Source organism: Piliocolobus tephrosceles, chromosome 17 (assembly GCF_002776525.5).
Source record: "Piliocolobus tephrosceles isolate RC106 chromosome 17, ASM277652v3, whole genome shotgun sequence".
Classification (NCBI taxonomy): Eukaryota; Metazoa; Chordata; class Mammalia; order Primates; family Cercopithecidae; genus Piliocolobus; species Piliocolobus tephrosceles.
The window spans coordinates 14,218,740-14,234,604 of NC_045450.1; the positions used below are offsets into that span (position 1 = coordinate 14,218,740).

Sequence of the window (15,865 nt, forward strand, 5' to 3'; positions counted from 1 at the left end):
TAAGTAAAAATTTCAAAATTATGTGCCCTTTTCTCCTTATTGAAATGGAACAGGAAACTGTTAATGTTAGCCCTAAGAGAGAAAAGATCATAATTCAGTAATTAAATTTTTTTCTCTAAATGAAATAGCCATCTGTATCCATGTTCACAGATGTCTCCTACAATTGCAAAGATGACAGTTAATACATGAGGAAATTAGTCTCATTACTTTATGATCATGCTTTATATAGATTACGTTGGAATAGTCTTCCTTTTAAGAATTCAAATTAAAGGAATAACTGAAATGAGGAATTTCTACACAAAAATTCCACCACAGCATTTTTTATAGTTAAAAAACTGGAAACAACCTAAGTGATAAGCAGGGACTATTTAGTAAACTATGCCATATCCACCTAACAGAATATTTTATGTAGCCACTAAAATAATATTTATCATTGTAGTTACAGAGTGATTGGAGTATGTAGAAGCAGAGAATCAAAATTTATACTTAGAGAAAAGACAGGAAATATGTGGTAACTCTAGTGTGTCTCTAGATGATATTATCGGTGATTTTCTAGTTTTTTATCCTACTGTTTTCTATTTCCATATTTTGTGTAATGAACATATTTGGCCCTTATCATGTGTGAAAAGATTTTTTTAATAAAAATTCCTGGGACCTAGGCTAGTTAGGAAAGATGGGATACGTACAGAAGTAAATGGATTTATAACCTCATCTCCCTCCATCCATGAGGGTGCTTTGCCTGCCTCTTGTGAGTTTTGTCATCTGGAAATATACAACTACCGTAGAATTCTCAACTTGGGGTTAATGTTTTGCCCAGAGAATGCAATGCTACCTGTATGAAATACGCTGTTTTATATCTGCCCCCCCCCCCCCGCTTTTTGATAAAATGAAACAGGTTTATACCCTGTTTTAAACCATGATTCTAAACTTCAGAATTTCTAAGGACCATGTGTTGGATTGTTTAGCCTTTACCTTTTTCAAAATTAATATTCTTTGAAAATGTTCAAATGTGAGCAATTGTAACGTGAAGTCTATTTCTTGTTATTACTTATGTCCTTTGTTTCTGAAAGGATGTACACACTCAGTGTTTTGAACTGTTTATTCCCGTGAGGATTCTATAGTTTGTACGTGTATCCTTTTCTTGCATGCTACTATTTGCAAAATGGCCATGGAAGATACTGAATGTTACTCAACTTACTAAGAGGATGGAGGCTATGATGTCAGCCCAATAGTATGGTTCATCCACTCAACAAGTCACCAGGAGAGAATGCTCTTGGGTTCAGTTTTGACACATGAGGCCATTGCCAGACTGCCTCTGCCACAGGAAAGCAGTACCAGGCCAGTGTCTAGTCTTTGGTTGCAGCTACAGATATGAAATCTTGTCAATACAAGCACAGTGTCTCAGACAACGGTGCAAGGCTGAGTGACATTCAGTGGTCTAAGCCTTTTTTCCCTCCATGCAGATATAAACATGGAGGATGAGCATGGAGGCTGAAAAGGGAGGAAGAAGGCCTCCAGGCTTAATCCATGAAGGTCCCAGGAAAACTTGATAAAGCATTCCTGATCCCACAACCGTAAATGCCTCTCTGATCATTAAAAGAGTCTGGTCCTCTGTTTTCAGGGTCCGTTACCCCTTCCTCAGTTCTGGAAAAGCACCAGCACATTCTGCCTAACTTCTTTGTGGCATGACAGTTAAGCTGTCTATATCATTCAAGCCGTGTTCTTCCTGGCCTTGGATGGTCTCCGTCTAAGGTGCAGATATCTGCTGTGACTTATACGTTAATTTTGTTACTAATTTGATGAACAGAAGTTCTGTAAGCAAGTTTGATATCTGCTAAAATTATGAGTCTATACCTATATGATTGGTACTTTTTATAAGTAGTAGTTGCTCTCAGAATAGCATGTGTCAATTGTGAATAACTGGTTTTAGTTGACATCAACAAATAATACTATAATTGTGTGTTTCTGTTTTGAGACAGAGTATCGCTCTGTTGCCCAGGCTGGAGTGCAATGGCACGATCTCAGCTCACTGGGTTCAAATGATTCTTCTGCCTGAGTAGCTGGGATTACAGGCATCTGCCACCTTGCCTGGCTAGTTTTTGTATTTTCAGTAGAGACAGGTTTCACCATGTTGGCCAGGCTGGTCTCAAACTCCTGACCTCAAGTGATCTGCCCATCTCGTCCTGGTCTCCCAAAGTATAACTGTGTTTTAATACTAACCCAAAGTAGCAATGTACCTGAGCTCTTGCTAGGGCATAGTGCCTCATATTCAATATAATATGTCCAGTACTGTCCACCTATGGGTGCAGATAAAAGCTAAGAAAGAAAAAAAAAAAAAAAAACTGAGTAATGAACATACGTAACAGAATGGCTAGTTACTTGCAATTCTGCCTCCCCTCCCATTCATGTTCTTCCTAACGTCGCTTAAAAAAGATCCATTTACAGCTACTGCTGCTGCTCTTTCCCATGGATTTTTACCCCATACATTACCCAGACACCTAACAGATGTGCTCTAAATAAATGAATGTGCCTGGGGGAGGCTGATGGCCACAGCTGCTTTGAATAATACTTGTATTGGAAGGTTCTTGCTTTTTGGGAAAGTTATATAGGCAATGATGAGAGCATTAATTGGGGAAATTATTCTCCTACCTTCAAGCAGTGTAAGTACAGTTGTTTGGTTGCTTATTTGGCCACATAGAAAATACAAATTTTGTGTTTGTTGTTTTATTTTAATAATTAGTGGTTGGTGTCTACGATATTGTGAATGCAATTAGAAATGTATATGTGTTCTCTGTCTCGGGTTCCTGGCACAGAACTCCTAAAGTTCTCCTAAATGTCCTGAGTAATAGGAGCATCATTTGTTATACATTTGGTCTTAGTCGCTAGTTCTTGACAAAGAGCTTCTTTCTAAGATCCTCGGACTCTCTAGAGTGATGAGAGTGGTTTTTGTATGCTACTGAGATGACAGGTAGTTGAAAGCCTTTAGGTAGCTTCCAGATAGGGGCTGATCACCAGAAAGACCAAGGCATGGCCAGAAGAAAGGTGGTGAACCTAGAGAGGGCATGGAAGCTCTGTGCCCCTTCTCCCATATCATGCCCTATGTGTCTCTTCCATTTGGCTGTGTCTGAGTTATATCCTTTATAATAAACTACTACTAATAGATAAAGTGCCTTCCTGAGTTCTGTGAGCTGTTCTAGCAAATTATCAAACCTGGGGAGGGGATTATAGGAACCTTCCAACTTTATAATTCACTGGTCAAAAGTCTGAGTGGTTTGGACTAACAGTTGGCATCTGAAGTGAGGGCAGTCTCTGGGGATAGAGCCCTTTAACTTGTACGATCTGACACCAACTCCAGGTACCTAGTGTCAGAATTGAATCCTTGGACACCCAGTTGGGCATCCAGAGTTGGAGAATTGGTTGGTATGAGGGAAAAAACCCACACATCTGGTGTCAGAAGTGTTGGAAGTAGAAACAGATGGGAGTGACATGCATCCATGTTGTGTGTTACCCTCCTGATAGTAGGTACCTTTTTCCATGTTAGCATGAAAGTGTGATTTCTGGTCATAGATGATTACAGCTGACAGGATTGCTGTCCTGGTAAATGAAGGCACCTGAAATGACCAATGTACAATCAAGAGATGCTTCCAAGACTAACCAGCTGTTGTCATCAGAGTGTTGGTTTGCAAATCAGGTTGTTGCAGATGTATGCATCATTCAAAGATGTCATTCACCCAAAAAACGTATTATGTCTGATAGATTTGTCTCACAAATGTGTGCTTTGTTTGGTTTTTGTTTTAAACCAAAAAGGGGGCCATTGATGTTTTCATTACTCTTTGTTTTTTACTCTTTTGAGGATTCCCTGGGGAGAAAGGAAAGATTTTCCTACTAGAGGTTCTCCAACAGACATGGACCCCCATGTTCCAGAAGTATCAACCTTTGAACTGGAGAACTGTTCTAACCCTTTTCTCCTCTCAGTTGTCTTTTTCTTGAGATTCTGCTTCTTGAATATGATTATCTTAAATGCAGACAAGCATTTACTTTAGCATTCCTAGAAGAATGTTGAAGTACACAGGTCTTTGGGTGCTGTATGAAGCACAGGTCAGCTCCTTGGTTATTTTGTTCCTAGTAAAGTACAGTGGGAACATACTATCCTCAATCAACTTAGGAAAAAGATCTTTCTGATTGAGCACAATTGATTCAAAGTATCACAGAACATCTTAATGTCAGGAATGTGCGTATCTTTTTTAAAGAAATTTTATTTCTTTTGCTTTGTGTAGCAGAATCTTTATCAGTTGCTTCAGTTCTAAATAGGTATCAATGAAGCTTTGTGATCCTTTGGCCCCAAACCAAACAAAAACCCAAACCTATTTCTGTATCTGATAGATGATGACATTCATATCAAACAATGATAAAATATTTTTAAAAGCCATGTGACAACTTAGATTCTTTCTGAACTTTACCTAAGACTGCTCTGCTCTGCAGTCAGCACCAGACCAACTGCAAAACAAGGGATGAGGCCACGTGCCTGCGTTTGCAGGCCTCGGGGTTTTATTTTAAGGAGGAGACACCATGCACACTGCATTTGAACCTCTCATTCCAGCCATCACCACTCACTAGAAAATTCTGTCTTCTCTTTCCACTGTTTAAGAAAGGCACATAAGTAATTTTTTAAAGCATATTGACAACCCTTCAGCAGACTCTTAATCATTCTAATCTTGGTTTTCATCCATGGTTTGAAACAAAAACCAAAGTAGCAACTTAAAATCACAATGGAAACTTGGTTTGAATGTAAAGCAAAGCAAGAAAAATATTTTTCAGAGTCACCTCCTGTATTCCCCTTATTTTGAAATAGTCTCATTTTCCACATAAAAATATGTAGATGCTTATAAAACGAATCTGCTTGAGAAAACTAGAAAAAATTAATTTTTTAATTAAATTTGGCAAACTGGATGTCTGCATTTCATAATGTGTATCTTGTTCTCTGCCAGTTCTAATAATTTACTTTTATTAAAATAATAAGGTGTCAATTGATTTGTGACTTTCTTAGAACTTACAGAATGAGATATGGTATTATGTTTGTGCAAAGATTACTAAACTTTAAATTCCTAATTTAGAAATTTCCCTTTGGGTCATTAGGAATATCTCATAGGTCCAATTTTTATTACGCAAGCAGCCCTCCTTAAAGCTGTTTATAGTCAGTCTTTCATTAAAATAAATTTTTGCTATTAATGTGCTTTTTAAAAAAAACTAAGATGTGTCAAAGAATTTCACGTCTCTTATTTCTATGAATTAGATTTATTAGCAAGTCTTAATGTATAAACCAACTATTTTTGTTTATTTTCTTGAGTACTATGAATGTTTTAAACAACAAATACATAGCTTTGGTCATCAAACTAGGATAAACTAAACAAAACATTTATGCTGTGTAAACTTTAGTGTTCACTAAACAGGCAGAAATTACAAAATAATTTCCCTTTTACAACTTACGTGGTGCCAGGTAATATCCTTCTTGTTTAATTGTGAAATAGAAGATGCTTGGTAAAGCTTAACTGCACCTTCTCTGGAATCACATAAATTGGATCCCACAGTTGCCGATAAACTCTAATGGTGATTATTTCCTTTTCACAGTGCTCCAGCTGAGGCTTCAACAAAGGAGGACGAGAGAACAACTAGTGGACCAGGGCATCATGCCACGTAAGATTTATACCATCACTGCCATCCCTAATGTGACAGAACATGAAGGGCGTGTCCAAGAAGAGCCTGCATCTTGCTCTGCTTTCAGTTGTATCCATTTAATCAACAATTACCAAATGAATTTCCAAGGAAAAATGAGGCACCTAAGTGTATCATTTAGAATACATTTTAAAAACCAGATGCAGTTTAAAAGAGGGACTTGAATTTTATATTACACAGAACACTTTTACACTGTAATAAGGCTAACATTCATTCTTTCTTTAAACTTTAATATTTTAGTTTTGAAATGACTAAAGTAATCGCTATACTAATGGATTTGAAATTCATTAGACTTGCCAAAAAACATAAAATTAATTTATAACTTTTACTTAGACTTATTTAATTCCAATTAATTATATTTAGTGCTATGCTATGATCTATATACAGTAATTAAATGTATCTCAGTTACAGGACTGATAAACATTCCATTTATAATTCATGTTTTTGGCTCAAGTACAGATATTTCCCTAGTATCCCTAGGGTTTGTTCCTTTCAGAAATTTTTGAGAGTTGATTAATTTTAGAATGTTTGTTCTAGTTGTTTTCTTTACCTTTAGTCACCAAGTTTGGAGGTGGTTTTATATTTTAGTGGGGAGGAATGGCCGTTTTGTGTAGGCCATTAGGATTGTGTATCTGGATTTTGTGTAAAAATTGACCTTTCCAAGAGGTAACTTACTCAGTTTCAAAACACTAGAAAGAAATTACAAAATTAATTTACGCTTTCCAGTCTTCTGAATCATGGCTATGATAAACTGTTTTCTTGGTTTGTGATATGGAATGATTTTTCTCTTTAGTATATATTTTTCCCAGTAAAACCTTTTTTTTTCTGGACTCCTATTAATCGAGAATCTAAATATTTTAAATCTAGCGTTGTGATAGTCAAAAGGTGCTTTGATAATCTGCCAGATTTCTCCACCACCACATTCCTGACTATGAACCAATCAATCAAAAAGGATCAAATTAGGATATTTAAGACACCACTGCTAGGCCAGCTCTAATCTGCTTTTGGGGGCTGGTCCTCAGCCAAACCTGATTGGACTGGGCTCCTGAGAGTCTCTGTGGTGCTTCATGTGCCAGAGCTGAAAATAATGCTGTAAGAGCTGATTGGTCAAGTCTTAGAGGTGACAGCCCAAGGAATCCCGGTCCTCTCTCCCATCCGCTCATCTGACTGCGCATGCTTATAAGTGCAGGGTGTTACCATGCAATGGTGGACATACGCAGACAAGATTTTGCAAAGATAATTGATAGAATACTGTTGTAGGTGATGTTTTGGTAAGCACTGCTTACCCTCACACTGGGATTCCAGAATATTTGATTTACCAGCAGTTAGCATATTAAGGAGTCACTGTGTCTTTACAGTGAGTTGCCCTGTGGTATGGTAGAGCATGAACCTTTCAAATTCAAAATTCTAGATTTAAATACCACTTTGACCACCATCTGGTTGTATGGCCTCAAGAATTCGCTTAAGCCTTACACCTGTACTGGGGCTTATACCTACCTTGCAAGCTTATTGCAGGGACCAGCAGCAACATAGCCTTGGTTAAGCACAGAGCCCGTTATGGGCTCTAAATAAATGATACCGCAAATCTGTTGGACACAAAGTGCAGTGTGATGTTCAAGGTTACATCACTCCCAAGGACATACGGACTTTTTCTATAACTTATATGACCATTAAGAGCAAAGACTCATCAAGGGGTCATCAGACTATCCCCTTGGCAATGGAGATTTGCTATGAGTAGTCAGAGCTAGTCTGAGCTGATATTTGCATTGTCATTTTGTCTACAACTTTGTTTTAAATGTCTACTTTATTTGTGAAATACATAATTTTTATCTTGTAACATTTAAGATTTCAAATTTTGTGGGTCTCCTAATGGAACTAGTAAATTAATGGAACTGTAGATGTGATCTATTAATAATAGGATTGTCAACATTATATACTATAACATTGGATTGAAGTATGAACTCCATTTATACTGTGGAACCCATTTCTTTTCTCACAGCTTTGAAGAGCCCAGCGGCATTCCATGAACAGATAAAAAGCTTGGAACGAGCCAGAGTAAGACATTTCACTTTAAAATGTTCTACTTCTCTCTCCTTCTCTCCCTCTATTCTAAAACACCTGTGTACAAGTAGCAGTCTTATTCCTAAACGTGTCAATAGAGAAAAAAATAGTGTATTTTCAGGATACATGGCATAGAGAATATTTACTCTGGGACAGTTTGATCTGGAGGTTTGTAGAAAATACATGACATTCAAATTTTGTTCTTTTAAAACCAGTTACTAGTTTTGTACAAAAATGACAAATCATACTTCTTTGCTTTCTTGCTCTCAGAGCATAACAACAGTTTTTAGAGGCATAAGAGGGGGTAATTCTGTCATTTGTTACCCCTGCAGAGAGACAGCCAAGGATGTCTGACACCAGATCCTTTGGTGATTTCCCTACTGGGTCTCTGTTACCTGTACATTTGACCAGCGGTAGGGGAATATGGCTAAATCAGAAAACATTGCTACATTCACCTCTGCTTTATTCTTTAAGATGGCACCATCATACTTGCACATAATTGTTAAGATTTTTCTTTAAAAATGCCATTATGAATATTCATTCATTTTGTTTGTTTTGGGGAAAGTTTCTATCATGCAACATGAAATAAACATATTCCAAAATTTTCTTAAAAATTTTTCTAGAATGCAATAATGATCTCTTACAGTCTTTTAAAACCTATATTAAGGCTTTCTTCCTTAAGAGTTTAATACATTTCTAATTAAGAAAATCTGATCAAGGATATGAACTTACCAAAGAAAATACATTAGGACTTTTAGGAAATTTGTTACCTAGGTGGATTTTTACTGGACCTGAAGTATAGATTTTATTGATTTTAGATATTTAAGTGATTTAAATCCTATGTTTATTTAAAAATTATCTTTAAAAAATTATCTTCAAAGCATGACCTTTCAATGTTGATAAGTTTTAAAAGTTTATAAAGTGCTTAGTTTATACCAACATACTCTTCAAGTCCCTGTACAATTTTGAAGGCTACACTTTAAATCATGTGTTGGATAATAGTTTTTCTAAGTGCTAATTTCTACTATTCCTCTCAAACACATGACCATAAGGGTATTGTTTGTTTAAATAGAGTACCTTAAACAACATTTAAAACCACAATAAATAATAAATAATTTATGGTAAGACTTTTTTTCTTTTTAAAGACCGAAAACTTTTTGAAACACAAGATTCGGAGTCGACCAGATCGTTCTGAACTTGTCAGGATGCACATTTTAGAAGGTAAAGGATTTATTTCTTCTTAATTTGCTGTATTTTCTCAAGAAAAGAAGTGAGAATTCCACCATTTCTGTTTATTCCCATTTGAATAACTTTTTACCCCACAGCCTTACTTCCTCCAAACTGGATAGCAACATGAAGACCCCAAGCTAAAACATTGTGTTAGATACACAGGGGAAGTTTGATTCTTCACATAACCAATTAATGGACTAACACTTCCACACCAGCTAGTACCGCAGATGCCTCTACTATACAGTTCCATTAAAAAAATTAGTGTCCAGAGGACCCCATGTAAAGTGGATTTATGTCCAGTGAGGAACATATATCCAGTTTTTAAGTCCTAAAGAATGCAATAGCCCAAGTCTAACCCTAGATTTTCAACTACTTGGACCTTGTCTGTGTCTACCTGGTACAGTTCCACACCCAACGTTTTCTCTTTATTGCCACTTACCCACAACAAGCCACCTCGAGCTGACCATTAGCACCCCCCACCCACCTCCGCCAAATGATCTCAGCCATCTAGCTTCATCACTTACGAGGCTGGTAAGGACAGTTCCGTTGCATATTTGGTTAACACATGGGTCAGGCCAGGATGTTTTTCTCTCTAAAGGCAAAGCATTCTCGAAAGCTTATACCTCCACCATCAACTCCCAAGTTACATTTTCTTTCATTGTTTTGCTTCTCCAACGAATTTATTAAGACTAGAAGCTTGAGTCTTTGGTAGCCTTGGGTCTGTTAAGTATTGAGAAGATGCGGAAACAGTCTGAAAACTTCTCAGACATTGAGAGACAATGGTCAGGTAGAAGGGAGGTTTGTTCTCTGGGCCTAATGATAGGATTAGAGTTAGTATTAAGTTAGGTCGATATTACCAAGTATTAGATTGTAGCTCAACATAAGAAATAATATCTTAAAGGTCAGACATGTCCAGAAATGAAATCTTCAGGAGGTGATACGGCTACCATTATTAGAGGTGTTCCTTCATTGGCCAGTCTGCTAGACTCCAGAGACCCAACAAGTGAGCAAGACAGATGGATGCCTGACTTCACGGAGGTTGCAGTCTAGGTTTGCTAACAAGCAAGCAAAACAAGTGAATTACAGATTGTGAGAAGAGCTCTGTGGGGAGTAAACAGACTGCTGTGATAGAGAAAAAACTCAATATTAAGGATGTGGTAAAGAACTTTCAAGCATTAAGGTGGTCTCTACGACCCCAAGTAGGGGCTCTTCTATTGTAAAGAATCTTTGATTATATGGCTGTCCTCCTCATTCCAGGGGCAGGAGGTGAGAGGTATGTCCCTTTCTCTACTTTGGGTTGTGTTCTCAGAAGTCCGCTGGACTAGAAAGGCTTTTCCAGAACTCCAGTAGTAGGGTAGAGCAGCTACCAGTCAGGGATAAGTGAATCTTCAAAGAAGCAAGTTTATTGGTAAGTAGCCAAGTAAGTGGTTGCTTCTTTGCCTGAAAACATCTTGACCTATAAGGGACATTTTTGTAGTAACAATGCTATCTGTTTTAATTTGTCTTCTAACTGTAACAAGCTTTATTAATATAATTAAAATCAAGGAAAATACATTTAACTCTCAAAAGAAATCTTTTTTTTTACGACTACCCACCATTTAAAAATCTAACTGTATTTATGAATGAACCGTAAGTGATGTTTTTAGGACATCTGTTCTTAAGTTGGGATTTTTGAAATAAGCAAGAATGTCATTTTATTTTTTAAAGTATCTTAAAACCACCACCACTCCCAACTGTATTTTAACATTAACCCAATTTTGATTGGATTGGATATTTGGCAGGCAAGGGTCTAAATTACTTCCTGAAGTTCAGCAGCTAAACTTCAGCCTCAGTCATGGGGATAGAGGTAATAAGACCAGTAACAGAAACATACCAAAATTCCAGGCTCTACTTACTTGGGAATATTTTCTTTCCATACATATTGCTATCACTTAGGTGGTAGTAATGTAAGAGAGGAGAAAGACAGAAGTCTGTCCTACCTAGATCTTAACCAGAAGCATTGAAATATCAACCTGAGAGTGATTCTTATGTTCTTATTCTCCCCAGCGATCACCTTGTATGGTTACAAGTGTTATCTCAGAAGATTGGGGCCACAGTTGGTTGTATGGGAAAATGATAAAAATGAGACGGACACACATTTTAACCTGTAGATGTCTACATTTATTTACCAATATTCCAACATTGTGCTAGGGCCTTCTCTTTGGGTAAGACTTTCATGAATGGAGTTCACATCAATCTAAGCTTTAAAATCCTAGATTTCGCAACCTTTTTCTCAAATTTCTTACAGTTAATTGCCCAAACAAATTTGACAGTGATTTTTTTAATGACTCACCTTTATCAAATCTTTCCAAAGCATTTAAGTTTCCAAGAAATGATCTTTTATTTTTTGAAGTTTTATCATTTTCCCATTTTCCCATAACATTTAGTTAAATTTTGTATTCACTCACAATAGCGGTCACAACAGATATGAATCGTTTTGTGGACAATCAAGGCTCACTTTTGGCAAGCATACAGCTCAGCTGGTGGATAGAGAAGCTGCACAGATGTGCTGCAGGGTAACCTCCTAGCCATGTGTTTTCAGTGAGCCTTGGGCTTCACGAGAACATTCTGTTAATACTTGCAGAATAAAGAATATCAGTTCATCCTACGCCGACTTATGGGGAGTTTCATTAAAAGACCTTCTGCTATATAACTTAAGAGGCAAGCAACTTTCAACTCGGAATTTGGATAGACACCACATCATTATTTTTCATCATTTCTGAACATTTTTTAGAACAATGGAAAAAACATTAACAAGAGTTACCAGAAACACAAGTATGACAGAATGAAGCAGATGGATGAATTATGGCATTTATAGTTTTACATTGGTTGTACCAATTTTATGCAGTTGTAAGTAGATGAGTTGATGCCTCTATACAACCATTAATTACTGTGTATTATAGTTGAATGTTCCTAACAGACACAAGGATATATATCCAGAAATAAACGCAAATTCTTAATTATGATGACCGACCGAGACACAGGGGATCAATTCAAGAATCTGAATGATAGCTCTTCCTATTGACCTCTGAAGAGAAGCTTATAAGCCTAAGAGGCACTGTCTCCCTTCTAAGCATTGACTTTCCAATGAAGCCAAATCCAGAACTGTCAACTTCTTGAACCGTGGGCCACATCTGTCTCGCTCATCCTCTGTATCCCCAGTACCTAATAAATGTGAATTTGACCCTCCCACCATAAACAAACAATAGCAGTACCCCACTTTTGGTTTAAGGTCCTGTTAATTTGAGTCTGTGGGCATCCAAATTACGTAGAGAAAGTAAAGCTATCCAGAACTAAAAAATACAAAATGCATACTGGAACATTCTTAAACAGTCATTTTCTCTTTCCATAAATATGTCCAGAACACAAAAATATGTCTAAATCGGTTTAAATTCAGTTAGTTGGCCTGAAATAATATTATGGAATAGAAATAGTAATTCGAGTAATGGTTAAAATTGTGTTTCCTCTTTTAGAAACATTTGCAGAGCCATCCCTGCAGGCTACTCAGATGAAGTTGAAAAGAGCTCGACTAGCAGATGATCTGAATGAAAAGATTGCTCAAAGACCTGGTCCTATGGAGCTGGTAGAGAAAAACATCCTTCCTGTGGACTCCAGTGTTAAAGAAGCAATTATAGGCAAGACTCTAAAAATTTACTGTTTGGGGGGAGAAAGAGAAACTTGGAAATTTTAGATAAAACAAATATAATTTAAAGGCTAGCACCAATCGTGAGTATTGTTTTCTGGGTTAATTAGAAATTAACACTTAGAGTGATTTCTGTTACTGTCATCTCATTACGTATTATAAGTCTAGTATCTGCCGCCGATTAACAGATTCCCTTGTTAGGTCTGAGGTTTAATTCGTACATTCTTGATTTCATCTCACCTTTTGGGGTCCATCTCTTTAGGACTGCATGGAATCATGGTTGATTGTACTGCTTAGACATCTTGACTACAAATTGCCTAAGCTTTAAAGTCATACCAGTGCAAAATAGGAAGTCCCCAGGGGTGATGAAAATGACAACAGTTTTTAAGATAGGATATTAACTTTTCAAAATTGCTTGCTGAGTAAGTAGCATTATTATTGAAATAATTTTCTAAGTTAAACTTAGTTTCTGTTTAATATTTTTACTAACTTTATTTCTGTCTACTTCTAGGAAATATAAATAGCATGTTCAGTGTTAGTTCAGCAAGGTGAATAGCAGATGAGTACAGAATGGTAGTATCTCTCCATTTTATCCTGGTCTTATCACACTTAGTTACTGATGTTTCTCTTTTTATTTCTGGCATAAGCTTTAGCAGAAAAAAGAAAAAATCATGTGAGATGTCAGTGTAGCTGGGTTGCTCCCTAAAGTGGGAACTTATCAACATACACCTAGTCGTGGCCCCATTTTCCTCCTTATCACGTGTTTTGTTTTTTGGTTTTGTTGTTTTCTTTTTTGAGATGGGGTCTGGTTCTGTCTCCCAGGCTGGAGTGCAGTGGTGTGATCTCAGCATACTGTAAGCTCCGCCCCTCACGTTCACGCCGTTCTCCTGCCTCAGCCTCCCAAGTAGCTGGGACTACAGGCTCCTGCCACCATACTCAGCTACTTTTTTCTATTTTTAGTAGAGACAGGCTTTCACCATGTTAGCCAGGATGGTCTCGATCTCCTGACCTCATGATCCACCCTCCTCGGCCTCCCAAAGTGCTGGGATTACAGGCATGAGCCACCGCACCTGGCCTATCACGTGTTTTTTTAACAGTTGGATTTCCCGTCAGGATCCAAACCAGGTCCACACATTGCCTCTGCCTGATACTTCTCTTAAATCTTAATCTATTGGGTGGATCTTCTTTTTTTTCTTACTACTTATTTGTTGAGAAACAGGCTTGTTTTGTCCTCTAGCATGTCCCACATTCTGGATTTTACTGATTGCATTTGCATCCCCAGGTGTTAAGATTCCTGGCACTTGTACTTCATGTAACTGGTAGTTGGACCCGAAGTCTTAATCTAATGAAGGTTTGATTTTTCTTTTTCACCCAAGAATACGTCATGGTTAGTGGTGTGTTCTTGCACTGGGAAGTACATTGTGTTCAATTTTTTTTAAAGCAGCTTCATAAATTTTCATAGGAAACAATGTTTTACCTCCTTCACATTAAGCTTGGTATTCCAAAGCCAACATAAGTCAAAAATCATTTCTTTTCTTTAGGCGTTGGGAAAGAGGACTATCCCCACACTCAGGGCGATTTCTCATTTGATGAAGACAGCAGTGACGCTTTGTCTCCGGACCAGCCTGCGAGTCAGGAGTCACAGGGGTCAGCCGCGTCCCCAAGTGAGCCAAAAGTTAGTGAATCGCCATCGCCTGTGACTACAAACACTCCAGCCCAGGTATTATCTTTCTGGTTTTGAGTCCTAAAGAAAGAAAATGCCTTTTTAAAAAATATATTAAGGTAATAAACTTTCACCAGAAGAAAATTCTGAATTGAATTTAAATTGATTAGGCAAAAGACAGGCACTTAACTGCCCTCCAGGAAGGTAATAAAGATTTCCAGCCACTATGTCTTTATCACAAGTAGGTAATACCATTGCCTGAAATCTTGGAGAGTTGAATGTTTTGATCATTGATGGAACTGAATCTGTTTGTTCAACAAATACACATTGAGTACCTATTATGTTTCAGATTTATTGGGAACTGAGAATCTAGTGCATACAAAGGAATGTAAGAAATATCTTGCTAATTGCGTTGGAAATTTACATTTCTTACCTTTTAATGGGTGTCCATGTTTCCTTTGGCTTTATAATAATTCCTGTGCTATACATAATGTTTTTTCTCCTTATGGTACTTTTTCCTTACTGAAATTTTAATAGTGTTATTTTAAAGTCAAAACTATTGAACTACTTAATGGGAGTGATCAAGTCAGCAGAAAATGTTCTTGTTAAGCCTGGCATCATAGAATTTTTGAGTCGGAAAGGAATTTAGCAATTATCTGCTTTAACCTCATACAAGAGGCAGCCTGGGTTCACAGAAGTATGGAAGTTTGGGGATTAAAAATGCCCATTTTCTTACAGCATTTCTTCTCATTGATGACCATTGATTTGTGAGGAACTGTGTCTTTCAGCATTATTTTCTTCATTGCATTTATCACCATGATCTGAAATATGTTAATTAATTTGTTGTCTCTATGCCTGCAGCTAAAATGTGAGCCTATGAGAGGGATTTTGACTATTAGAAGATAAGAGCTACTTTGGAGAGGGAGGGAGGGAGAGAGAGAGCGAGAGCAAGTGTATCTTGAGCATCTAGCACAGGGCCTGGTACAGAAAAGGTGCTTAGTAAATGCTGACTTGAATTAAGCACCTTGAATGCAGACTGACACAATGGTTGTGGAAGCTTGTTTCTGTTCTTCCGTGTGCATGTAGAGCCTCTACAGCTTGGACTCATCAGCAGTAGTGTGGATGGCTGCAGTTCAGATTGTCCTCTCCTGTGGCCCCTCAGTTGTACTGGACCCTGGCCTAGAAGAAGTATAAGGGTCAGTGAACAGCCCACAGTCTGAGGTCTGAGCAGGCAGAAAGCAAGAGCGAGGGAGACTAAACCCTACTGTGTTCTCACATACTTGCTGCACCCTGGTTTTGAGCTTTAAAAATTCGGTAAAAAGAATGTCAAGTATGCAAGTAGATACCATTAACAAACAGTTACACTTATCCATTTGGGTTGTTTGTTCTCCGTTTCTGTTTTGAGTAGGTTAGGATGTCAGATAGCAATTAGCATGGCCTTAACTTTTAGTAATACAGAATTTGTGTCACAACAGCCACCAATTGTTTAAACTTCA

General features: G+C 37.5%; 1 protein-coding gene across 3 annotated transcripts in view; it reads left to right on the top strand.

Annotated features, from left to right (window-relative positions):
- The window catches only part of MRTFB (myocardin related transcription factor B), a 202,405-nt gene that overhangs the window by 139,921 nt on the left and 46,619 nt on the right, over nucleotides 1–15,865 (top strand). For all 3 annotated transcript variants that reach the window (XM_023231107.2, XM_023231105.2, XM_023231106.2), the window contains 5 exons: nucleotides 5,629–5,694; nucleotides 7,733–7,788; nucleotides 8,940–9,015; nucleotides 12,537–12,698; nucleotides 14,248–14,426. In XM_023231107.2, the coding sequence (XP_023086875.2) occupies nucleotides 5,629–5,694; nucleotides 7,733–7,788; nucleotides 8,940–9,015; nucleotides 12,537–12,698; nucleotides 14,248–14,426 (539 nt within the window). The remainder of the gene's footprint in view (nucleotides 1–5,628; nucleotides 5,695–7,732; nucleotides 7,789–8,939; nucleotides 9,016–12,536; nucleotides 12,699–14,247; nucleotides 14,427–15,865) is intronic.